General features: G+C 35.7%; 1 protein-coding gene across 7 annotated transcripts in view; it reads left to right on the forward strand.

Annotated features, from left to right (window-relative positions):
• Positions 1–27,363, forward strand: part of TTLL7 (tubulin tyrosine ligase like 7) — a 161,346-nt gene that overhangs the window by 81,211 nt on the left and 52,772 nt on the right. For 6 of the 7 annotated variants that reach the window (XM_065910230.1, XM_065910204.1, XM_065910248.1 and 3 more), the window contains exons 9-14: positions 4,638–4,796; positions 9,993–10,087; positions 16,276–16,423; positions 16,509–16,582; positions 17,674–17,809; positions 25,362–25,448. In XM_065910230.1, the coding sequence (XP_065766302.1) occupies positions 4,638–4,796; positions 9,993–10,087; positions 16,276–16,423; positions 16,509–16,582; positions 17,674–17,809; positions 25,362–25,448 (699 nt within the window). The remainder of the gene's footprint in view (positions 1–4,637; positions 4,797–9,992; positions 10,088–16,275; positions 16,424–16,508; positions 16,583–17,673; positions 17,810–25,361; positions 25,449–27,363) is intronic. The other variant, XM_065910221.1, reaches the window with a different exon arrangement.

The following is a 27,363-nucleotide window of genomic DNA, read 5'->3' on the forward strand; positions in this document are numbered from 1 at the left end:
AATATTCAGAGATTCCTCTGTAGTTCTAAGGAATAATTATGAGGTGAATGGGTGTGGCATTACTTAAAATAGAATAGAAAGAAATTTATTTTGAGAAGATGATGTAGAGCTCAGTTTTGCAGATGAGAGAAAAGAATTCTATATATTGATTTGTTAATTCATTCATTTATTCAGTAAACATTTGTTGAAGCTGTACTATAAGCTTGTCTCTGGCTGTTAATTTGAAGATATGTAAATACAACTCCAAGAGTCTCAAGAGTTTGGTAGGAAAAATCTGTACATAAATTGTTAATAAAATTCAGTGTATCAAGTACAAAAATATAGACATACATTGGATTTGTGGGAATGTAGATTAAGATCACATATAGTAGCCTTTATATTGTAGAGGGAATAGATGGAGTATAGTGTCAATAGAGATAGGAAGAGGACTTCCTGGAGGAATTGACACCTGAATCAAGTTTTTAAAAGTCCACTAGGCTATGATGGGTTTTACTTTAGATATGTTGAACTTGAAATTCTCTCTCAGGTAGAAAAGCAGGCAGTTAACAGTATATGTATGGGGTGAAATTCATAACTAAAGTCATGGCAGGGGATGCAATTCCAAATGGTAATGGTTAAGAGAGAAAAGGAAACACATATGAGAAGATAACCTTGATGAAACAGACCCTTTTATTAATCTTAGCAGAAATGTTAAAGTTATAGTTAGAGGAATATGTCTACTGAAAATACTTAACGTGATGAGGGCTATACAATTCGATGTCGCTTTCCTTCTGGAACAAATGACATATTTATATATATCATGGAAAATGGACATGAAAATTCATTGTTGGTTGAACTCAGTTCTCTTGAGAAAATCAGAGAAAAAAATCAGCATCATTGTAATTCTTCCTTTTCCAAATGTTTTGTTTGTTGTTTCTTTCTAAATCTTCTTTTCTGTGTCACAGAATGTAAACCCAAAGGTCCTTTGGTGTCAGACAAGTAAAAAGGAATGAAGAGGTCTGGCTAGAAGAAAATAGGGCGTACTTAGAACAGTGGTAATTTGAAGAGCATCCAAGGTCTAAGGGTTTTAGACACTACTCAGCACCAGCTTATTGGTGCCTTGTGGCGTTTTGGGCCCAGTGTGCCTCATTATCCTAATTTGTCAATAGGTACCATAAGTCTCCTGATTTATAAACGTTGGCAACAGAGTCAAATTTTTTAGAAATTTAGCAGTTCCTTCAAATTTTGAAGTTTATCACTTGGATTTGGTCAAATTCTTACCAATTTGTTAACTTTTTATTATATCTTCCCGAGAGACTAAATACATCCAAACAAGAAATTTGATTCCAACAATGCTGTTTGTTTATCTGTGTATTTTATAGGCCAGTTTTTTTTTCTAATTCCAAAAATATTCTCATAATGATAGCTTACTATCCTGTGGGTCAGAAGCATCAAACTGCTGAAATTTGCAATTTTGGAAAATATCTCATTGATGGTAGATCCTACTTTGTGATACTTGGATGATTTAATGAATGGGTTGTTTGATGACTAGCTCAGTGAGACCAAATTTTAGATGTCCTCTGGTGTTCTTTTTTCTTTACTAAATTCTTCACTTTGATTCTTCAGAGAAGTCTTTGTGAAAAGGTGGAACCTGTTGGGTTGTCTTGGTGAGGAATATACAGAGAGTCAATTAGAGAGAAAAATGAGTCCCATTAGCTTTACAGACATTGGTTTTAAGTGGTACTTTCCCCACATAATTGAATTAGGAGTACAACTAATACTAATGACTATGGAAATTAAGTTTTCAGTTAGAGCCTAGAATATAATTTTCAGATATGACCTGAATAAAGTAATTGTGTTCTTACCCATTTCATGATTTTTTCTATAAATGGATAAATTTTGACTATATTAGTTATATATAAATTATCTTATAAATAACCAATTAATAATAGACTGATAGCTTCCATGTGCTTTCCTACAATTATCCTGTCAAACTGACTGTATTTATGTAATTATTTTAAAATTTCCATTCTTTATTAAGATTTGCATATATTTACAGATATCTTCTTAAGATCAGTCAATGGGATAATGTAAAAAAGAGAATGACAAGAGAAGGTGGAGAGGGCAATTGTGCAGTAAATTTTTATCTTAATAGTTTACAAATTTCATGAATTTAACTTAGATCTTTTTTCAATGACCACTTTATTGATGGTAATTTATCTAAGAAGTAGCTGTCTGTATATGAAAACTAACATTCGTCAATACTCTCTATGTGTGCTTTTGTGCTGGTCAAGAAAGAATAAGAAATCAAGAGAAAATCAGGCCATGAAGGTTAAAAATGACTAAAACCATTCATAAAATCATCCTTACTGAATGCCTTTTATATACTTTAGGTAAAAATCTAAAAATCATCAATACTGGAAATTCTTAGAAGCATTAGTGGAATTTGTGTTTGATTATGTCATTCCTGACTTCACATATACATGCAATCTTGTCTTTACATTCTTGAAAATATGTTGTTTTTTATGTAGAAAAAAACACAAATTTGCAATTCAGAGTCTAAATATTCATCCCCACCTCCTCATTCCCAGCATGTCTTATTTCACATAGACAATTGTTAGCAAAGGTTTTAACTTTTTTTCCCTAGTCAAGTAGTTTCAATAATATCTCAAGATTTATGTAAAGTATTCTTTGCTCTTTTATCTCCATATCTGTGGTGCTATTAATACCATGAATTTGTTATTTTGAATAAAATTTCTGAGAACAGCCTTACAAGGCATCTCTGATAGACCCAAATACAGTCTTTATTGGGATTCTCGGTAACAGTGAAATTAACTTTGTCTTCCATTTTTTCTGTCATATAATAAATGCTGCTTCCCCAGGCAATGGAATACTTGTGGCTAACCAGACATATGAGGTGGAGATCTAGAAGAATGTAGGATAAACATAGCAATAGTAATTAAGTTGCTTACCCCTTTTGAAGGTTTACTCTCTTCTAGGCACTATGCTGAGCATTTCACATGGAGTCTCATTTTGTCCTTCCATCAGTCTTTTAAAAGCAGGTATTATTATTGTCAGCTTACATTTGGGAAAAATGAGACTCGTAAAGTTTAAGCAACATGACTGGGGTTGCACATCGAGCAAGTAGAAAAGCCTGGAATAACTCAGAAAGTCTGACTTTGGAGCCAGATTCTTAATTGCCATACAATATTGCCTGTATCTATAGTTCAGTTCAGTTCAGTTGCTCAGTCATGTCTGACTCTTTGCGACCCCATGGACTGCACGCCAGGCCTCCCTGTCCATCACCAACTCCCGGAGTTTACTCAAGTTCATGTCCATTGAGTTGGTGATGCCATCCAACCATCTAATCCTCTGTCGTCCCCTTCTCCTCCCACCTTCAGTCTTTCCCAGCATCAGGGTCTTTTCAAATGAGTCAGTTCTTTGCATCAGATGGCCAAAGTATTGGAGTTTCAGCTTCAGCATCAATCCTTACGATGACCATTCAGGACTTATCTCCTGTAGGATGGACTAGTTGGATCTCCTTGCTGTCCACGGGACTCTCAAGTCTTCTCCAACACCACAGTTCAAAAGCATCAGTTCTTCAGCGCTCAGCTTTCTTTATAGTCCAACTCTCGCATCCATACATGACTACTAGAAAAACCATAGCTTTGACTAGATGGACCTTTGTTGGCAAAGTAATGTCTCTGCTTTTTAATATGCTGTCTACCTGTAGAGAGGGGCTTAAAAAGAATATATTCTAAGCAAAAACCAGGGGGACAGCTTTTCTGCAATCCACAGCTTGTTCTTAGACTGCAGTAAATCAACTTTTTCTTTTATTGGCATTAGTAACTCACCCTAGTTGTATTATGTGTCCTCAGAGAAAATGTTGATAGGTTGCTGATTGGCATTACTCTGATCTCAGATAAACCTTTTGAACTACGAAGTCATCACTGCATGGAGAAACCCAGCTCTCCCAAATTTTGTCTTCTTGGCCTTTCAGCCTTTCTCTAAATGAAGGTTCTATAATGTTGCTTGGGAAATAGTTATTCTCCTTGGAATTTTTTTTGCCTCCCACCCCCTCCCCTTTTGTATGGTTTCTGAGAAGGTGCGCTTATGATCCTAGCTTACCTATTTAACAAATTCAGGCCACATTCATAAACTTTTATTTTACTTGTTCACAAATGATTTTCAGCATTTACTAAATGCCAGGCACTATTGTTAAGGACTGGGAATGGAGTTGTAAATGATACAGACAAAGATTCTGCCCTAAACCAAAAAGATAAAAGATGAGCTGGGCCTATGCTGTGTAGTGACACAGTAAGGAATAACGTTTGGGTGCCTATTTTTAACTCAGGTGTCAGGGAAACACTCTCTGAATATCAAGGAGCCAGACATTGAATTATTGGGGGAAGAGTGTTCCAGGAAGAGGGATCAGCTAGTGCGAGGAGCCTAGAGAAGGCGAACATGCCTGGACCACAGTGGGCAGGGCGCGAGTTGGGTGAAATGCAGACTGAGCAACAGTAGGGATAAGATACAATAGAGTTTTGTGAACCTGGCCAGGATGCTAGTTCATAAATCCAGGCCTTATTTCCATGTATATAAATGAGATACAAGAAATAAAGCTTTTCATTCTTTTGTTTGAATCATAATCCTTATAGGAATTGGTGGTGAAGACTCTGATTGTAGCAGAACCTCACGTCCTGCATGCATATCGAATGTGCAGACCTGGTCAACCTCCAGGAAGTGAAAGTGTCTGCTTTGAAGTTCTGGGATTTGATATTTTGTTGGATAGAAAACTAAAGCCATGGCTTCTGGAGGTAAGGTGTTTCTTTAAGAAGAAAGAGAAGTGAGTACTATTCTTGTTTATTAAAACAACTGCTTGCTAAATGTATACTTGGCACAGTTATTTCATTCATTGAGCATAAAGAGTCCTGAGTGGAGTATACTGGAGGAAGAGAATGAAAATTCAAGGAATACAACATTTGCTAGAGTGGATCAGTGTGTTTGATCTTATTTTTCCCAAATCAGCATTGGGTGAATTTCTAGGCTAGGCATTGTGCATATATGCCTGGATCTGCTGTTACTGATTTGAAGTCTACTTTCTCTACTGTTTTCTCAGCCTCACAGATCTACCACCTCATGACTTCAGGATGTTGTGTTTCTTCTGTGTGGGTGCTTGGGCTGCTGGACTGTAGCTCCCTGGCTTCAGTGCCCCTCCCCTTCAAACTCTCCTAGAGAAGAGAGGCTCCAGTTAGCTCATTAATCTTTTTTTTTTTTTTTTTTTATCTTAGTTAACACCTAACACACTGGGTAACATGAATTCTTCAAGACAGTATTATGTGCCTAGGGCTCCCCTCATGTCTAGCCTATCAGCTGTGCCTTTGGGTTGGTTTTCTGCCAGTCCCTGTAGTTAGAGTCATCATTATTTTTCTTCCATTATAAAAGGTCACTTAACATTTAGAAAATGTTAAGGAAAAATAAAAGAAATATAAAAATTTCATAAAAATATAAAAAATAAGGAAAAATAAAAATGATCTCTGTTTAAGTTTTTTTACCTTTCTTTTTTTATTTTTTTTTTTTTATATATAGAAGAAACCCAAGAAGTCATGTGGTCCTACAGCACCCCAACCAGTACGCCTTGTTCTGATCGTCAGTCTCCGTTGTCACTGATCGCATGGCCACAAAACACTGTGTTTAGGAAAATAGCACCTATCCAAACACTTAGTATTTACTAGATTACTTACATTTTAAGGAATATATTGTTATAGAAGATTTCATCATCAACTACCTTTAATTTTAAGTTGATTACCTCTTTGTTTTTGTTAATGATTTAGAAATTAGAAGTTACATCTGTAATACCAAGATTTCAGAAAGCAAATTGAATGAGTGATAGGTGAAATCAAGACATTCAAAATATATTTTTAGGAAAGAATACTTCCTGTTTGAGGCTCCTGCTTTCATATGTGTGTTTGTTGAGTCTACTGTGAACAAATAATGTGTATTATATTGCTAATCAAATACAACTCTGTCAGGTATTCAAATTATACTCCTGGCTTGGATCCTAGAAATAAGATAAATGTGAAGAACTTTATGTATCCTTTTACTTCCTCTGTTCCTTGAATGTGAAAGCACTTGACTCTGAACAGTGGCCCCTCGTCTTACTTAGTCCTGACATTGTCGTCTTTATTTACACAATTTTCTTACCTTACTTTCCTTTCCTGTCCTTTGTTGTTCAGTTGCTCAGTTGTATCCAACTCTTTGTGACCCCGTGGACTGCAGCTTTCCTGCAGGCTTCCCTGTCCCTTACCACTTCTTGGAGTTTGCTCAGATTCATGTCCATTAAGTTGGTGATGCTGCTAACCATCTCATCCTCTGCTACCCGCTTCTCCTTTTGCCTTCAATCTTTCTTCCAAGCATCAGGGTCTTTTCCAGTGAGTCAGCTCTTTGCATCAGGTGGCCAAAGTATTGGAGTTTCAACTTCCACATCAGCCCTTCCAATGAATATTCAGTGTTAATTTCCTTTAGGATTGTCTGGTTTGATTGCCTTACAGTCCAAGGGACTCTCAAGATTTTCTCCAGCATTACAATTTGGAAGTATCAATTGCTGTTCTTACCTGTATTTTTTTTTGCCCTATACTTGTCTTTTAGCTTTGATGGGGTGGGAAAGAAGTGAAGGCACGTGTGTGAAATAGAACTGGAAGGATAATAAGAAATAATGATTTTATAGGTATTTTATTCACCTAATTTTAAAAGCATTTGCCTAACTGAAGCTGACTGTTGCTTGGTTAGATCAGAATTGACTGAATGGTTGAATTATGTATTTTTTTAAAAGCTCAAAAATACCATTGCTTGCATTCATATTTCTTCATACTTTTTTCCCTCCATAATTTCCTGATCCATAAACCACTTAAAAAAAAAACCCTCCACAATAACTTATTTTAATTTTATATTCATTGTTTCATCATTTTCAAATCAATCGTAGCCCTTTAAAAAACACCACAATAATAGGCAGCTGTGAGTACTGAACATGTTGGAACATATCAAAACAGTTGAAAGACTCTGAGATTATAGTAGTGTGAATATACATTGTTGAGAACCTTTTGGCGCCATCAAGTGGAATAAGGCAGAGGATGCCTCTGAGCGTGTGATAACTTTTAGTTAACTTCAGTAATTGCAGGCGGTGATTCATAGTGACAAATTACAGAGATTTTCAATCATAGAAAACATTTTTAGGGAAAAACATGGATATTAAGTGGAGTATAAATATACTTCTAATATTTTAAGTATCCTTAATTTGCAAATCATTGCACCAGGTGGTGGAGATAAAAGAAAAATAAGAGAATATTTGTCCTGTTTTTGTAGGAGACTCAGTTATGTGTTTTATAATAATAATTACAAGTATAAGTAGGACACAGGAGGCAGCACAAACAATGACTAGTCTCTCTGTGTACATGTGTATATTTGTGAGTTCAAAAAAGTCTTTGCAAAAGAGTGAACACCTAGTCAGAGTACTTAAGGCTGTAGAAAGTTGGGAGGGGCCAGGGATTAGGAGAGTTGGGGCTGAGGTTGGGATAAGTTATAGGCCAGAGGGAACAGCACTAATTAGGAGCCCAGAAACTATTATGGAAACTTTTATCTGTGCATGAAATGATTGTGCTTATCTTGATAATAAAACTGTGATTTGGACAGTTAATAAATATATCAATTTAATTTGCTTTCTATTAATTTTCCTTTTGTGTGCATTTACAAGCTGCTGTACTTTAAGACTCTAACACTTGTAAACTTTGTCTGTTTTACAACCATGTTAGGAAATGAGAACAAAGAAGTCATCACATAATAGAAATTTGGCTGAATGGAGCCATAATTTTCGGCATTTCTTCTGTCAGCCATTTGTGGTTTTTCTTTTATGTTTTTCCTTTAAATTTCTCATAAAACTTAAAATGCAAAATGTTAATTAAGTTTTTTTACCTTTCTATATATTAGTTTATTTAGTATGGAGGCACATTTCTTCACAGACCAATTTCTTTCAAATGATATTAGAGTGAAGAATCTGAAATAGATAAGAGAGAGGATTGTGATTGTATTGTATCAAGACCTCCCTACCATCCTGGTAGAGGGATATGTCTGGCAGAATTCCAGGCTGCAATTTTGAAATGAAACACTACGACATTCTATACAGATAGATAACATTTCAGTGAACCACTTAATCATCAATTCCTAAATGTCTGTTTTACTTTAATAATCCTGTTATATCTAGCAGCAGAACTATCTCTGTTTTATAAATTCTAGAGATGGAATGCTGGAAACTTTTTTTATATAAAATATATTGCTCTACCCTTTCTCTGCACTTGTAAGAGGAAATGCTTGGAACTTTGAAGTAGTAGACTAATAAACTTCCTTTCTCAAAATCACCTGGAATAAATGCATATTCTTGCAATTACCAAGTTATTCTCTTCCACATCACAAAGATAGAAATAGGTTCATCACCTTTTAAATCAGAAATCAGCAAGGACATAATACAGTAAGGCATATATCTCTATTGAAAAAATTAGTTTGCCATATCTCTACACAAGGAATACCATGTAGCCATTGAAATGATGGCATACAAGATTTATACGACACACCGTTCAGAGAAAACCTTGATTATAAAGTAAAATATGTAGTATAGAAATATATTTGGAAGGTAAAGTGAATATGATGAATATGTGTAGCAAATATCTGGAACACCATTTATCAAATGGTTAACAAAACGCTAGGTGTTGGGATTGCAGGTGATCTCTCTGTTGTCTGTTGGACTTTTGTTTCTGATTTTTCTGCAGCGATCTTGTGCCACATTTCTGATTAGAAGCATTTATATTCCTGGATGATTTAACTATAATGTGGTATCTCCTTAAGCTGCCAGTTGTAAAATGCATGCTGTCAGTTACCTTGTCTCTTATGGTGATGGATTTGTATAAGATGACCCTCTTCTATGAGTAGCAGCATTCATGTTTTTTGAGATAGCCTGTGGAATTAGTTGGTGGTCTAGAAGCTAAGCTGTAGTTTTGAACTCAATAGTGTTCTCATCAATTGAGTTAATAGAATAAGTAATTTCCCTAAATATCTGCTATCCCAATTACATTTTCATAACATCAACAACAATAACAACAAAACCCAACAACAGCAAAGAAAAAACAAAAACTCTAGCCCTTGAAGTTGTAGCATATTATAAACTACATTTCTGGGTGTGTGTGTATATATATAAAGTATATATAATTGCTTGTTATTTTTCCTCTTAATGAAACTTTGGAAATGATGGAGTAAAGTAGAATAGCCACAAATGACTCATTTATTCCCATGAATCCTTAAACAGTTAGAAAAGCTTATACAGGTTAGTCTTCAGATACCTTTAACGGTATCCTCCAAGTAATTTCAGTGAAATGAAGTAAAATGAAAACTGATGAATTATTGTCTGACCCAGGTAGAAAGAGAGAAAATTTATTTTTTAGGTAGCAATGGATGATCCATCCAGAAGATCTGAAAGCAGTGAAAAGAGGGCACTGATAATTTCAACATGCAAAATACATATGTGAATATAATTATTACTATATTGGTAACATGCATGTTATTTTTTGTTCTGTGTTGTTATTCTTATTACTGGTCATCCAAACTTTTTGTCAGGATGAATCACTTTACCTTTCTAAATTTAATACCTGGAATGCATGGGGTGATAATTTGGTGAGAGTGGACTGGAGAGAGAGCAGATAATGCTGACTGAAAAATCCTGAGCTAAGGCAGCAGGGGGAAGGAGCAGTGATGACAGTCAATTCCTTGCTAGTCCTTGACTTAAATTAAGGTGATGGGGAATGGAGGTGTGGCAGTGGTGACTGGACCATCGACTATGTAGAGCTTTGAGATTTATTGCAGAGTGCCTTCTACTGGTTGGGGATCCCACATTAGGTTAAAAAATTTTTACTGAATATAGATTGATCTGCCAACATTTGGTTACTCATTGTTTTCTTTGTTAATTTCAGATCAATCGAGCTCCGAGCTTTGGCACTGATCAGAAAATAGACTATGATGTGAAAAAGGGAGTACTGCTAAATGCACTGAAGCTACTAAATATTAGGTAAATTGTTTCCTCTGTCTTTTGGAATTTTTTCACCATGTTTGGTGTAGAACAGTCATTTGTAAATAGAATTGGCTTATAATTTTAGTATTTTATATTTTGAGTTTCTTGATTCTGTTCTTTAAACCCATTTAATTTCTTTCTTTTTAAATATCTTTTCCTCTCTTCCTGAACTCTGTTTCCCCTTCCCCCTGTATGATTTGAACCTCTAATAAATATGCTTAAATTTAATTATTGGTATAATTATTTAATACAGAGTATGAGGTGGAATTGGAGCATACCTTAGGAAACCTTCTAGATTGTTTCCTTACATCACAAGAAGAAACTAAAGCATAAAGGTCACTCAGAAAGTAAAGAAAACTAAAAAATGCATTTCCTACCTTTCTATCCAGAGGTCTTCCCAGTATTTCAGGCTGCCCGGGTAAACGGAAAAGAGAAGCAGTTAAGTGAGTTTAACTTTTCCCATTGAAAAGAATAGACAAGATTTCCTTCTTTTTAAAGGCTGAATAATATTCCATCATACCACATTTTTTTATCCATTCATCCATTGATGAACATAGGTTGCTTCCTTGTCTTGGCTGTTGTGAATAATGCTGCAATGAACATGGGAGTGTGAGTATCACTCTAAATCCTGATTTAAACTTCTTTGGATATATACCCAAAATTGGGATTGCTGAATCAATGGAATATTGTTAGACTGGCTGCCATTTACATGATCATGAATATCAAATATTTGAAATGTTACTATGTGGGAAGCTGTTAGCTTATTATGAGAGAAACTTGTTAGAAGTTTAACTGAATTGTTTAGTGAAACAGTGAGATGTCTGCTAGTATAAGTGTTCAAATAACTTCTAGGACATCTTTTAGGTCACTTAAACTCAGGAATTTTGTGATCTCAATTGATTCTATTTGTTATTTCAAGAACTCTGTAAGAGCTGTGGGATGCCTCCAAGCAATTTATTTACTTGAAATATTTTCAAACATTTAGTAAATGCCTGATTGAGAAGTAGATTTATATGGAAGGCATTATTAAAAAGAGATTGAGATATTACTTGTTCAGAAATTTTCATATGACCCCTTCTTTTTGTGATCAGAGAATGATTTGCCTAAATTCTACTAATATTTCAGTTATTCTAAAGGAAATGAATAGGAAGGAAAGAGATATAGAATGGGAAATTTTTATTTCACTTATATAAGTGTATCAGGTATTTTAGATTATTTAAGCAATATGCCTATACATTTTTTGGCATACTTATTGTTTAAGTAGTCCTGTCAAATGTATGACTTAATTTCTTAGTCTCCTCTTCAAGTTTAAGGACTTCTTATTTCTCTCCTGGTCTGTTTTATTGATTCCCTTCCTTCAGCACTGACTTTCACACCATCTTGTGGTTTCTGCTCTGTTGCTCTCCAAGTCATTTAACAAGTGTTTATTGAGTGCCTACTGCTATAGGAGTAGGTGCTGGGGGTTCAAAGTCTCCCAGGACTCCTAGGTTTCTGGCTTGTATGAATTGTTTGACAGTATGTCTTTTATTTAGATAAGGGTTTTAGGCAAGAAACAGAAGTAATGGGGGAAGTAGAAATTAAGAGACAATTCAGTTTTAAAAATGCTGATTTTGAAGTGCTTTGAGACACTCAGGTGGAATTGTCAAGTGGGAGATTTGATATACAAGGTCCCAGGAGATAAGAGACCTCCATGTGACTGACATACATGTATGGATTGCCGTTGAATCCAGTGGATGAGAACATAGAGTGTATGTATTGAGAAGTAGAAAGGGGCAAGGGCAGAGCCTGAGGGATGCCAACATTTAAAGAGACACATGTAAATGCTACTGTTCTGCTCAGATTGTTTGCACGTTATCAGAAAGTTTAAACATTGCCTACAAGTCATTTTTGATCTTTAGACATCTTGCCAACCTGATCACCTTTTGTTCTTCTCTTTTCCTTGCCTTGGACTTAATTTTTTTAAAGAACTCATACGATGCTGTTTCGTATGTCCATAGTTTTGTATGTATTCGCATTTAAAGTTTCTTTAGTTTTGTCCCTCTGGTTAATGTTGACTCATTTTTAAAAAACTGTGGTAAGATATACTTGAAACTTACTACTGTGACCAGTCTTTAAGTGTGCAGTTCAGTGGCAATAACTGCATTCACATTATAATGCAATAATTACCTCCATCCTTCTCCAGAACTTTTTCATTGTGTGAAACTGAAATTCTGTACCTATTAGACAGCTCATGTTTTTCCCTCTCACCAGCCCCTGGTAAACACCTGTTCTGCTTTCTGTCTCTATGAGTTTGATTAGGTACTTCATTTAAGTAGAATCATACAATATTTGCTGTTTTGTATCTGCCTTGTTTAGGTTAGCATGATGTAGTCAGGTGTTAGTCTCAGTCATGTCTGAATCTTTGCAACCCTGTGGACTGTAGCCCGCCAGGCTCCTCTGTCCATGGAATTTTCCAGTCAGGAATACTGGAATGGGTTGCCATTTTCTTCTCCAGGGGATCTTCCTGACCCAGGGGTCGAACCCAGGTCTCCTGCACTGCAGACCGACTCTTTACCATTAGAGCCTCCAGGGAAAGCACAATGTATTCAAGACTCATCCATATTGTAGCATGTAGTCAGAATTTCCTTCCCTGTTAAGGCCCATTGCATGTATATGCCACATTTTGGTTAACTCATTCTTGAATACCTAGCACAAACCTGACCTTCTGTTTGAAGCCTTTGCTGTAGCAAAGTGGTTTACTTCCTTGCCATCACTCCTACTACTATCCCTTTTTAAGTGGCATCCCCTGTAACCTGTGTATTTATTCACGTGGTGTTCCCCTCTCCCCCTTTAGACCATTGCAGCTTGAGGACATTGTGTCCGTTCATCTTTGTATTTCCAAGCCCATATCTAGAGCTAGTGCATGGCGAGCACTAAGTAAGATGATGACAAGGATGGGGAAGGACATTTCGTTCAAAGGTGACTCCCTGTAGTAAGATTAGGAAGTGAGGCAAGCACACATGTTCATAGAACTTCCAGAGTTTCCATATTACAGGAGCTTGTGTGTGTGAGGCCAGGTGAGTAGAAAGAGAAAACCCTTGGATGGAATCACAGGAGAATGAGTAGTGGAAAGAACTCATGAAAGTGTAAACAAAACTCCTTAGGTCAGTGTATGGATATAGCTGAGCAGAAAAACACTGATTAAAATGCTGAGTGAATGGACATCCTTTGGTCTCTGGTTAAATTTTGTTCTGGACTAAGAGTCATTAGTGCTTATTTATACCGGATTTTATAGGAATGCAAACATAGTTCTTGTACGTTCTTGAGCTGCGTGTGTGTTAGTGTCCTTGTCTGTGAGTGAAGTGTTTGCTGTGTAGAGGTGCATATATCTCTGCCTTCATTTCTTCCACAGCATTCTCATCATGGTATTCTCAGTCCTTTTTTTGTTCTCCCTTCCTCTATTCTGTCATTTCATTTTTTCTTTCTCTTACCTTTTTTCCTTTCCAATTGTTTAGTGTTTGTTCTTTTCCTCTTCGTTTTATTTCTATTCCCCCTTTCTCTCCTGTCTTTCCTTTAAATTGTATGGTATGTAGAAGTGATTTGTCCTAGGTAAAATAGAATAAAATAAAAGTTAAGAGCTACCTAAATCACATTTTCCGTTTCCCTAAAAAAAGGAAATTCAGCCAAATTTTGTATTTATCACTGGAAAAATTATATTCTTAACCATCCAGTTATTAAAATTAGAAATCTTGTTGCCATCTCAAGTTCAACCCTTTTTGTTACTTCTCACATTTAATTAATAATAGTGGTTAATTACCAAAGCAAATTTGGAAAATTCATCTGGGGCCACAGGAGGGGAAAAGGTCAGTTTTCATCCCAATTCCAGGCAAAGAAAGGCAAAGAATATTCAAACTGCTGTACCAATGTGCTCATTTCACATGCTAGCAAGGTAATGCTCAAGATCATTCAAGCTAGGCTTCAACAGTATGTGAACCAAAAATATATAAGCTGGATTTAGAAAAGCCAGAGGAACCAGAGATCAAATTGCCATCATCTGTTCAGTTGAGTTTAGTTGCTCAGTCGTGTCTGACTCTTTGCGACCGTATGAACCTCAGCACGCCAGACCTCCCTGTCCATCACCAACTCCCGGAGTTCACCTAAACCCATGTCCATTGAGTCGGTGATGCCATCCAGCCATCTCATCCTCTGTCGTCCCCTTCTCCTCCTGCCTTCAATCTTTCCCGGCATCAGGGTCTTTTCAGATGAGTCAGCTCTTCCCATCAGGTAGCCAAAGTATTGGAGTTTCAGCTTCAGCATCAGTCCTTCCAATGAACACCCCGGACTGATCTCCTTTAGGATGGACTGGTTGGATCTCCTTGCAGTCCAAGGGACTCTCAAGAGTCTTCTCCAACACCACAGTTCAAAAGCATCAATTCTTTGGTGCTCAGCTTTCTTTATAGTCCACCTCTCACATCCATACATGACCACTGGAAAAACCATAGCCTTGACTAGATGGACCTTTGTTGACAAAGTAATGTCTCTGCTTTTTAATATGTTGTCTAGGTTGGTCACAACTTTCCTTCCAAGGAGTAAGTGTCTTTTAATTTCATGGCTGCAATCACCATCTACAGTGATTTTGGAACCCAAAAAATGAAGTCTGACACTGTTTCCACTGTTTCCCCATCTATTTGCCATGAAGTGATGGGACCAGATGCCATGATCTTAGTTGGATCATAGAAAAAGCAAGAAAATTCCAGAAAAAATCTACTTCGGCTACATTGACTACACTATAAAGGCTTTGATTGTGTGGATCACAACAAATTGTGGAAAATTCTTAAAGATGTGGGGATACCAGACCATCTGACCTGTCTCCTGAGAAATCTATATGCAGGTCAAGAAGCAGCAGTTAGAACCGAACATGGAAAAACAGACCGGTTCCAAACTGGGAAAGGAGTACATCCAGGCTGTACATTGTCACCCTGTTTTTAATGTCTATGCAGAGTACATTATGGAAAATGCTGGGCTAGATGAAACACAAGCTGGAATCAAGATTACTGGGAGAAATATCAACAACCTCGTATATGCAGATGATACCACTCTAATGGCAGAAAGAGAAGAGAAACTAAAGAGCCTTTTGATGAAGGTGAAAGAGGAGAGGGCAAAAGCTGGTTTAAAACTCAACATTCAGAAAAACTAAGATCTTGGTATCTTGCCCCATCACTTCTTGGCAAATACATGGGGTAAAAGTGGAAACAGTGACAGATTTTATTTTCTTGGACTCTAAAATAATTATGGATGGTGACTATAGCCACAAAATTAAAAGATGCTTGCTCCTTGGAAGAAAAGCTATGGCAATCCTAGACAGCATATTAAAAATCAGAGATGTTACTTTGCTGACAAAGGTCTGTATAAGGCCTTTGACAAATGTCAAAGTTATGATTTTTCCATTGATCATGTATGGATGTGAGAGTTGGACCAGAAAAATGGCTGAGTGCTGAAGAATTGATGCTTTTGAATTGTGGTGCTGGAGAACTCTTGAGTCTCTTGGACAGCAAAATGATGAAAGCAGTCAATCCTAAAGGAAATCAACCCTGAATATTCATTGGAAGGACTGATGTTGAAGCTGAAGCCCCAATACTTTGGCCACCTAATGTGAAGAGGTGACAGTGGAAAGGACCCTAATTCCAGTAAGGATTGAGGGCAGGAGGAGAAGGGGAGACAGAGGATGAGGTAGTTGGATGGCATCACCAACTGAATGAACATTAGTTGAGCAAACTGCGGGAGAGAAGGACAGGGAAGCCTGGTGTGCTGCGATCCATGGTGTCACAAAGAGTCTGACACAACTGAGCAGATGATCATGCTTGCGGTGTCATTCCAAGTTAATCTTTATAAGAACTTTAGAAGAGAAGTGCTATTGTTAACATTTGATAGATGGAAAAACAGACCCAGCAATGAATTGACCTAAGATTTTATAGCTACTCAGTTGCTATACTATCACCATTTTCTCTTGTTCCTTCAAAACTTCTGTTTGTTGGATGGAAATCCATATTTGATGAATGAGTAGATAAATATATGTGTGAATATATAAATGTAATAAACATTGATTCCTATTCCCACTGTATCTCCTCTTCTGCTAATTCTCCTTACAGGGATAAGATCAGAGCTTATTTGAATCCTGGAATGTGGTCTTATGTTCTATATTTTAGGACCAGTGATAAGAGGAAAAACTTGGCTAAACAAAAAGCTGAAGCTCAAAGGAGGCTTTACGGTCAGAATTCAATAAAAAGACCCTCACCAGGTTCCTCAGATTGGGAACAGCAGAGACATCAGTTGGAGAAGCGGAAAGAAGAGCTGGTATGAAAATTTTAACAATGTGCCTACGGTTTGAATTACATAATTCACTTGTCAGGTTTTTTTTGTAAAATGTTTTCATTTCTAGAAGGAGAGACTCGCTCAGGTACGGAAGCAGATCTCGAAAGAAGAACACGAAAATCGACACATGGGGAATTACAGGTAAACGTGCTTTTGTTTTTTTATAGATTGAAAAAGTGAAGTGTCAAAACAGCAGTGTCTATATTTTTTAACTTTTAGGCTTATTTCGAGCCATGTTTATTTCATGCTGAGAAAGTGCTTTTTGTTTAATTTACTTCCAGCAAGGAAAGATAGTCAGCAAGTAGATGGTTCAGACTTGGTGAGAGCTCCTGCTTGCCATCCTCAAGGGTGGTTGTGTAAAGTCTTTTAAGCCTGATGTTATCCTGTTATATCATTTTATTATCATATAATATTTTGAGAAAGTCAGGTCTCTTAGTATTCCTTTCTGTCAGTTCAAAGTTGTTTTTGCACTTTGCTGTAAATTCAAATGTATCAGGAAGGAGGCAAATAGTGAAAGTGTCTGGAGGAGCCAGTATGAGGCAGTGGAAAGGGACGTGGACTGTGTGGAGCTGAACCCCCTCCACAGTGTCACATCTGACAGGAGAAGACGGGGGCCACTCTGAGCTCTTTGTGTTCCTGGAAAGACTGCCCCTCTTCCCAAGATTTGATAATGACTCAGCAGAATTAGGAGAATTTGACATCACTGAACTTCCTGCCCTCCCGGTAAGGTGTTCTTTCCAGCCTTAATACCATCAGCAGTAGTGATGAAAACACATTGCTCTCAACCTAATTGTCTACCTAATTTTCTCCAGCAGAGAGGAAAATTCTGCCACCCCTCAAAAAATCATTAGGCTTAACCCCTACATTCTTGTATACATCAATAATCACACTAAGTCTAAAACTTTCCAAATCTCATCACTTAAACTATCTCTGACAAAGCTCTCCAGTATTTCTCTAATATGTCCCATTGCAATTCTTCTTAAACCACCTCCCCTCAACCAGGTCTTTATACTATGCTTACTGGAATTCATCACTTAATGATAATTCTCTAGATAAACTTCAGTTTGTATGGGTAACATAAAAACCTATGGATTTCTCGTACTGTGTTCATCTTTATTTCTAGCACCTAGGAAAGGGACTGATACAGAGTCATGGGTTATCTTTGTTGTTTACCGTACGTCTTGCACTATAATAGCTTTTTAAAAAAGCTGGTTTATCTGGTTTTATTGTAGGCGAATTTATCCTCCTGAAGATAAAACACTACTTGAAAAGTATGAGAATTTGTTGGCTGTTGCCTTTCAGACCTTCCTTTCAGGAAGAGCGGCTTCATTCCAGCGAGAGCTGAATAATCCTTTGAAAAGGATGAAGGTAAAAGAATGAATGTTTATAAAGAAAAAAAAGAATGAAACCAAACAATATGTCTTTAAAAACAACTCATCTTAGTTCCACATGTAAAACCATTTCACTTTTAAGATGCACTTTTCTTCCATTTTAACAGTTGGTAGTGTTTCATAACCAGGCAAATGATTTCATAAATAAGTTGTCTTAACAGGACAAATTATGAGGTAGAGAATGTTGATGTTATTTTGTAATCTGTTGTAATAAATGTTTTATTATAGAGTTGTGTATACATAACTGAATAAAAAATAGATTGAAATAACCTAGTGGTTTGTGATGTTCTCATTATTTGGATTATAACTAGTACTATACAATATTTTTTCCTGATGCTGATTAGACATGGCATATGAGAAATAATTGAAACACACACATACACATGCAGAATAACCTGTATGCCTTATTAAAAGGTCTATTAGTTATCTACTGCAATATAATAAGCCATTTCATTTATTTGCTCATTATTCTGCAAACTTGTCTGGGCTCAGTTGAATGATTCTTCTGCTGAGCTAGCTTGGAGTGAATCATATATTTGCATTTATTGGAAAGCTCATCTGGCAATGAAAATCCAAGGTGGCTACACTCATATGTCTGGTGCCTCAGTTGAGAGAGATGGAACATCTGGAGAGCAGGCTGGGTGTCTCTTTCTCTTTACATGACCTTGTAAGGAGGGTAATCAGAACTCAATAGGAGCTGAAGTTTCCAAAAAGGAGCATTTCAAGAGGACAAGCCCAACATGCAGAGGCTAATCAAGCCTCTGCTAGCGTTGTGCTTACTAAAGTCCCACTGGACAAATAAGATTTCTTTTTTGCTGTCTAAAGAGTCAGTGGTCTTTAATAGTTTTTTAAGTATTCATATTTACTCATACTTAACATTTTCTTGTGTTCTCAATTCCAGCATGCAGACCTATTATAGTTGTTTATACTTTATATTGCTTGAAATCTCCCTAGTATGATACCTCCATATCTTGGCTACCCTGTTATACTGATTTAAAAATCGTGGTAAACTTTATTATAAATAGATTTTTGTATAGTCTTTGCACTCAAATTCTGCAGTAGAAGGTTATAAAGCCAATTTCAAGCGGAATAGGCCAAAGGAATAGAAGCAGAAGGGATATTGTATACTGTAATACTCTTTTCCTTCCAATTTCCCTCTTTTGACATATGCAATTATTTCCACTGTTAGAATTATGTTCTGTAGTTTTTTTGTTTTTCCTGACCCAGATAGTGAGAGACCTTTGTTAATTTTCCTTCACCTGTTCTGTAATGTTATTTCTGTCTCCTGTGAATACAGTCTTTGGTCCATCTTCCCATCACTCTGTACTAGGAAATGCTAAGCATTTTGGACCCAGACGGACCTGTGTTCAGATTCCAGCTCCCCATGTTTCAATTTTGTAAACTTAGACTAAACTATTTGTTTGATTCGTTCACTAATAAAATAGTAGTATTAAAAGTATATTTGACAGGTTGTGAAAATAAAATTGAGGTTAATTAAAATAGTTTGTTTAAAGTACTTTCAGTTCAGTTCAGTTCAGTTCAGTTCAGTCGCTCTGTCGTGTCCGACTCTTTGCGACCCCATGGACTGCAGCACGCCAGGCTTCCCTGTCCATCATCAACTCCCGGAGCATGCTCAAACTCATGTCCTTTGTGTCAGTGATGCCATCCAACCATCTCATCCTCTGTCGTCCCCTTCTTCTCCCACCTTCAATCTTTCCCAGAATCAGGGTCTTTTCCGATGAGTCAGTTCTTCTCATCAGGTGGTCAAAGTATTGGAGTTTCAACTTCAGCATCAGTCCTTCCAATGAATACATTTCAAAATTTAGTTTAAATGTCAACACTTTGCCTACCCCATTCCATTGGTCTGTGAGCCTATTATACAATCTTTGCACAATTTTCATTACTGTTGTTTCACAGTGTCAAAACTAGGGAGAGTGAGTCCTCAAATTTCTTCCTTTCTTTTAAACTCTTAGCTTTTCTAGTCCTTTTATTCTTTCATAATTATTAGAATCAGTTTTATTCTAAATCTTGATTAATCTTTTAATTACGAAAACGCTGCTGGTATTTTAATTGGGATTGAGGAATTTATAAAACAATTTCTAGGGAATTAATACTGAGTCTTATGATCCATTAATATGGCATATCTCTCCATTTACTTGGATCTTTAATTGAAACTTTCTCTATGTTGATAGTTTTCCATTTATATTTCTTGTGCATAGTTCATTTAATTTATTCTTAAGTATTTAATTCTAAATTTTTTGCTATTGTTGCTGATAATATTGCTTGTAAATTTTTTTGTTTTTGATTTGTTGCCAGGTTGTAAACATCTGGTTATTTTTGTATATTGCCTTTTATATCTAGCATTATTTATGTATTGTATTTTTACTAACTGCATTTCAAATTGTATTGTGACTTTTATTTTCATTACTTAGAAGTTTGTTGCTTAATTTCCATATGTTTAAAAAGTTCTAGTTTTCTTTGTGGTAAGAATTTCTTGTTTAGTTCATTGATGTTAGAAAACATATTCTGATTTTAGTCTTGTAAAATAAATTGAGACTTGCTTTAACTTAATATGGTAACTATTTTAATAAATTTCCAAATTTACTTGAGAATAACGTGTATGCTACAGGTGATGGTTATAGAGTTTTATATATGTCTTTTAAGTAAATTTGGCTATTACTGTTGTGCAAATATTCTATAACCTTTCTTATTATTTTGTCCCACTTGTTCTAGCACTTACTGAGAGATTTGTTAAACATTCCAACTGTGATTGTGGATTTAGTTCTGTCAGTTTTGATTTCATATCCTTTGAAGTTACAAAGGTGTCTTTTTAGTGAATTCATATATTCTATTTTACCATTATGAAATGTAAATCTCTTGGGTATTACTTTTTGTCTTAAGATTTATTTTGTGTGATTAATGCAGTCATACTAGTTTCTTTCTTATGATTGCTATTTCAATTATATATCTTTTCCATCCATTTATTTTCATACTTTTAAATCTTTTATTATACTATTTTATCTTTTATCTTTTTCTATCAATTATTTTTATTATGCTATTTTATCTTTTGTTCTATTTATATTTGTAGCATAATATGATTTTTTAAAATTAATTTAGCTTTTATTGAAGGATAATTGCTTTACAGAATTTTGCTGTTTTCTGTCAAACCTCAACATGAATCAGTCATAGGTATCATAATATGATTTTTTCTCAAAAGAAATTACAGTATGCATCCTTTAATCATCATAATCTACCCCAAGTTGATATTTTACCACTTCATAGACTATATTAAGGACCATATCAGTTTAGTTTCATTTAATGTCTCCTTCCATAGTTTGTGCTGTTATCATATACTTTACTTTTACATAAGTTGCAAAACTCAAAATGTATTATTGTCACTATTATCTAAGCATTCAATGATTTTAAATAGTTTCCTATGTAACTTCTCATATTTACTTACATGAGAAGTTACTTACGTGTTTACTTACCTTTATTCTATTGTGCATATTCATGCTTTTGACAAGGTTTCTCTTCCTTCAGTTTGAAGAAGTCTATTACTTCATGTTCCTTGTAGCATGAGTGTAGTGATGATGAGTCTTTTGCTTGTTTTTTGTTGTTGTTGTTTGTTTGTTTTTCTTGGTTTTGGTTTTTGTCTGCAATTGTCTTTTATTTATGTCTTTACTTAAAATTGTAGTTTAACTGAGTATAGAATTCTATGTTGGCACTTCTTTTTTTTAAATACCAGCACATCTGAATGTAATATGATTTTTTTTTCTCCTGGCAGCCTTTTTCTTTATTTTCAGAATTTTGACCTTGATGTATCTGTGGTTTTTTGTTTTTTGTTTTTTTTTAATATTCACCCTGCTCATAATTTTCTTGACCTCTTGAAGCTGTGGATTCATCTCTCTCATTGGTTTCGGAAACCTGTCTTTTGCTTTTCCTTCAGATTTTTTGCTGTGTTATTTTGTATATTGTCTCTTTATGGGACTCTCATTACACACGTTAGGCCATTGGACAGCATCTCACGTACAGCTGGCCTTCTGTATTCACCGGTTCTGCATCTGTGAATTCAACCAACTGTAGGTTAAAATATTTGGGAAAAAGTTCAGGAAGTTCCGGAAAGCAGAGCTTGAATTTGGCATGCTCCAGCAACTCCTTTCGTAGCGTTATATTTGTAACTATTTATATGGCACTTACTTTGTAGTATGTGTTATAAGTAATCTAAAGCTGATTTAAAATATATAGGAGGATTTGTGTAGGTCATATGCAAATATTGCTTCATTTTGTATGAGGAACTTGCGCATCTACAGATTTTGATATCTGCAGGAGGTTCTGGAACCAACCCCCATGGCTACTAAGGGACAGACTGTGTCTTTGATATTATGTTCTACTTTCCTTCTCTCTCTCTCTCTCTCTCTGTCCTTCGGTTTGGATGATTTCTATGGATGTCGCTTTGCTGAGTTCAGTGTGCCAGTGAGGCTGTCCAGTCACTTCTTATATTTTTCAACTCAAGAATGTCCATTTGGCATTTTGAATTCTGTTTCTCTAGTAAGAGTTTGCATTTTTTATTCATTCTGTTTTTATCAATTTTATCTCATATGCATACAGGTTATTTTAAAATCCTTGTCTGTTAATTTTAACATCTGGATCATTTATGGACTTGCTTTTATTGATGATTTTTCCTTTTAATTGTGGATCACATTTTTCTGTTAGTTTGAATGTCCTATATATTTCATTTATTCTACAGACATTGTTAAAAATCATCAAAATTGAACTGATACTATTTTGTTCAAAAGAAGGCATTTGTTTCTTATTTCAGGGTGCTAGGTCAAGAGGCTAATCTTTGAGGCAAAGAAAAGTTGAGCAAAAGCAAAAACTCAACAATGGGAACTGTATCAAACTTAAACGTTTCTGCACACCAAAAGAAACAATCAACAAAATGAAAAGGTCACCTACAGAATGGGAGAAAATTTTTGCAAACCATATATAAGAGAAAGGTTTAATATCTAAAATTTGTAAAGAACTCATACAACTCCATAACACACATACAAATAAACAACTTGATTAAAAATGAACAGAGGGACTAAGTAGACAGTTTTCCAAAGAAGATATTCCAGTGGCCAACAAGTACATAGAAGATGTTCAGCATCCCTAATCATCAGGAAAATTCAAATCAAGACCACAATGAGATATCACCTCACACTTGTTAGAATGGCTATTATCAAGAAGATAAGAGGCAAAAAGTGTTGGAAAGGAAGGAGAGAAATGGGAATTCTTATAATCCATTGGTGGGAATATAAATTTGTTCCCACTAAATTTGTTTTCACTAAAGAATACAATACAGGCGTTCCTCAAAAAATTAAAAATAGATCTACTATATGATCCAGCAATTCCATTTCTGAGTATTTACCCAAAGGAAATGAAAACAGGATATCAGAGATGAATGCACTCCCATGTTTATTGCAGCATAATTCTCACTAGCCAAGTAATGGAGGCAACCTAAGTGCCCATCAGTGGATGAGCGGGTAAAGATGATGTGGTATATGTATAAGTGGAATATTAGTCAGCCATGAGAAAGAAGGAGGTCCTGCTATTTGTGACAATGTGGATGGACCTTGAGGACATAAGTGAGATAAGTCAGACAGAGAAAAACAAATTCTGTATGATATCACTTAGGTGTGAAATCCAAAAAAGACAGATGCATAACACAAAGAGTAAAATAGTGGTTACTAGGGCTGGGGTGTGGTGGAGTAGGAGAAATACCGTTTAAGGATACAGTCTTGTAACTAGAAGTAAATAAGCCCTAGAGATCTAATGCTCAGTATAGTGAATATAGACAACAATATCATATTGTAATTATCAAACATTACTTAATTATCTCAGTCTCAAGAAATGGATGATTATGTGATGTGATAAAGGAGCTAGCTATTGCTAAAACGGCAATCATGTTAAGTGCATAAAGGTATCAAGTCAACATTTTGTCTCCCTTAAATTTACACAATGTTATATGTCAAATATATTTCAACTAAAAAGGAAGTAAAAAAAAGAAAAAAGTTGAACTGAGGCTCAGGCTGCGTTGCAGAGGGTTTGCTTTAGTTTACCTCTGGTTTCAAACACCTTGTGAGTGGTATCTATTCAGTCTATTACAGGCCTCATTCTTTACTGGTATCTAGTAATTTCACGACTATAGAGAAGTGTTTCTGGTTTTCTATCCATGGCTCTATCCTCCTATTCCACTACATACTCAACTAAAATTGCTGTTGGAGGGGCAGAAGGTGAAGAGAACCAGGTCTGTGGGGCTCTTCTAGGTGTCTCACTAGCCCACATGACATTAGAAAACTCCACTGGATTCTTGCAGAATCTCTATGCTTATTAGAGACCTCTCTACTCAACTGTTTCTAGGCTTGACAAATGACCCCAATGTGGAAAGTAGCCACTTATCCCTGCTCACTTAGGAGCACTTTTCCCTCTCTGGTATAATTCCTTTTACAGTACTTTTATCCATAGCTTTCTGATGTCTTAAAAAGTATGATTATTTAGTTTATCATCTTTTTTTAGCTTTTATGATGAAAATATTGTCTATATGACCTTCTTTCTCCAAACAAAAGTGGAACTCCTTACTTTTTAACTATTGTGTACTGCTATCTTTGGAATTCATTGTAGGATTGTTGTTTAATCAAAGCTTTATAACAAGAATCTTTTGGCATTTTAATAACTAAATCTCAGGTTGGGATGAAGAGTGACCTTTTTTATGGATTTCCATTGCACAGTGAGATTTCTAGTTTCTCGTAACCCCCCTTTAAAAAAAGAAATACAAATATAAGTCATAAATATATTATAAGTGAAGATATGATATTTTATATGTTGAATAAATAATGAAAGCAGTTGACTGTACCACTTTTAGCAACTCCTGTTGCTCCTGAGTTTTCATAATGTTACCCTTTGACTTCGAAGTGACTTTCGAAGAGTGTAAGAGAAGATATTAGGCTTATAGAATGAAAAACTTTCATAAAGTTCTAAAGATATCCTTGTTCAATAGTTAAAAATTTGAGTTTCATGAAATTGTGTCTATTACCTAAATACTAACATTGGATTGTAAATGAACCTATTAGGCCAGTTGTCAGTGTTCTGTCTGAAGTTGTAATTTTATTTTACACTAATCAATATGGAAATGATTGATGAAATTGTGGTCTAGAGAAATCAGTGTGAACGTTTAGAAGTTTTAAAGTATCCAACAGGATAATTTATTGAAGTATTGTATTCTAAGATATTAATAATTTATGAAAACATAAAGATATATTTGTTTATGATTATCACTACATAATAATTTCAACTTAGTACTATTTTTATTACCATATTTAAGTGAAAGTTTTTTCAAGAGTTTGCCATGATCCTTTATTTCTCATTTGATCTGAACAATCTTTGTTAAATAGTTTTTGGAATCTTTACAATACACAAAGACTAATGAACTTGGAAAAATTCTGGAGTCCATTAGTGATCATGATTTTAATAAAATTTTTTTTTTTAAGGAGGAAGACATTTTGGATCTTCTGGAACAATGTGAAATTGATGATGAAAAGCTAATGGGCAAAACTACCAAGTCTCGAGGACCAAAGGTACCTTCTCCCTTACTTCCTATCAAAGTAGACTCTTCTATGGACAGTTGATTTTCTTTTGACTTTTCTGACTCTACAAATGACTGATGCCACTTTCAAGAAACTTTGTGGACTATGTTTCCAGCGAAGATAGAATTAGATGACATTGTCTTGTATCTAGGAGAAGCTTCATTTTGTTAGTTTATCTCATTTTCTGATTCTATCCTGAATCGAGTGAAAGCCCTATGAGTCAGGGTCAAATGAGACCTAGAACTGGTACCATCAGTATATACTCAGTACTAAGTTTTCCATATATCTCCAGACGTATAATTTTCAGAGATGTGTAGCATTTTAGATAAGACAAATCATGACTCTGGAGATACTAATGAGTAACCCCATCTTTTCCTAGCCCTCCTATATTAAATTTGTGTAAGGTAAAACAGTTAAAGTTTCTAAGAATACATAGAAAGCAATCATGCTGGCAAAAATAGGCAAGTGTTTGCTTTGCCTTCATCTGCACTGTGCTTCATTCATGTGTTCTTTTCATGTCAAAGGCTTTGCAAGTAGAGTGCGAAATTTGAATTCCTAACATCTTGGAAAGATTTTTCATTCTGCTTTTTTCACTTTACATTTCAGCAGTACAAAAACTATCACTTCATCCTGACAGATATCCTGCTCTGTCATGCATTCATGATTTTTCTTACATGCCTGCTTACTAAAAAAAATAATTGATTCACTGCTTGATTGATTAGAGACCCCCTCCTCATCCAGTTGCTGCTGTGAAATCTTCCCCCATGCCTCTTACTAGACCTGGATCTTCTGTCCTCTCCTTCTATTGCTGTACCACAAATGATACTTTTGTAAAACAGTTGTGACAAAAGATTGTATATATATTTGCCTTCGTATAAGCTTGTGAGTCCCTTGAAGGTAGGAGGTGTATTTCATCTTTACACCTCTAGCACCGAACATAGTATCTGGCCCTTAGTAGGTTCTCAAAACCATTAGTTAAATTTGTTGAATGTGTCCACAGGGACCTTGTTGACTAGTGGAAGGGCAGATAGGTGAACCAAAACCCAAGGTATATTGTGGCAGGTACTGCAATTAAGAGAGTGAAAAGTGCTACAGCAACATAGAGAAGAAAGGGATTGGTGGACTATGGGTGGCTTCATAAAGGAAGCACCATTTGAACTGCGTCTTGAGTAGTTCCCTAAACATTCAAGAAGGGTAGAAGGACATTTAGGGTCGAGCGAACATTAAAGGCAAAGACATGGAGGTATAACAGTGCATACAGTATTGGAAAAACGGCAAGGAATTTGGTATGACTCAAGTGAGAATCTTGGAGAGTAAATGGGTACAAGGCAAAGCTGGTGACAGATAGGGATCTGGTGAAGACCAGAAGCGTGGACGGCAGGCGTGGTTCTTTTGAATTAGGTGTTCTATATTAGAGAACTGTAGAAGATGTTGTTGGTAATTCCTTTGGAACAAATGTATTTTTAGAGTATGAGTAAAAGTGGATACCTTCATGTTATTGCTTCATTTTGGAAAATATAGGGAAGTTTCTAAACTTTGTATATTAATTATTTAGCAGTTTAGCAAACCAGATGTGAGGCAACCTGGGTGCACAAATATTTGTGGAAGATTTGCAAATGCAAAGGCTCTAAGTCACCCTTCTACTGTCTTATAATTTTGTTTAGCTTCGTGAAAAAAGGCTTATCATCCAAATAAAACTATTACCTCCAAGAGGACAGAATTCACACTGTGTATTTCTCAACCCCTCTTATTCCAGGCAAATAGTCGGGGCTAACGATGGTGGCATTAGTGGTAAAAAACCCACCTGCCAATGAGGGAGACATAAGAGACACACGTTCAATCTCTGGGTTGGGAAGATGCCCTGGAAAAGGGAATGGCAACCCACTCCAGCATTCTTGCCTGGGGA

The sequence above is a fragment of the Muntiacus reevesi genome, chromosome 1 (genome assembly GCF_963930625.1).
Source record: "Muntiacus reevesi chromosome 1, mMunRee1.1, whole genome shotgun sequence".
In the NCBI taxonomy this organism is placed as follows: Eukaryota; Metazoa; Chordata; class Mammalia; order Artiodactyla; family Cervidae; genus Muntiacus; species Muntiacus reevesi.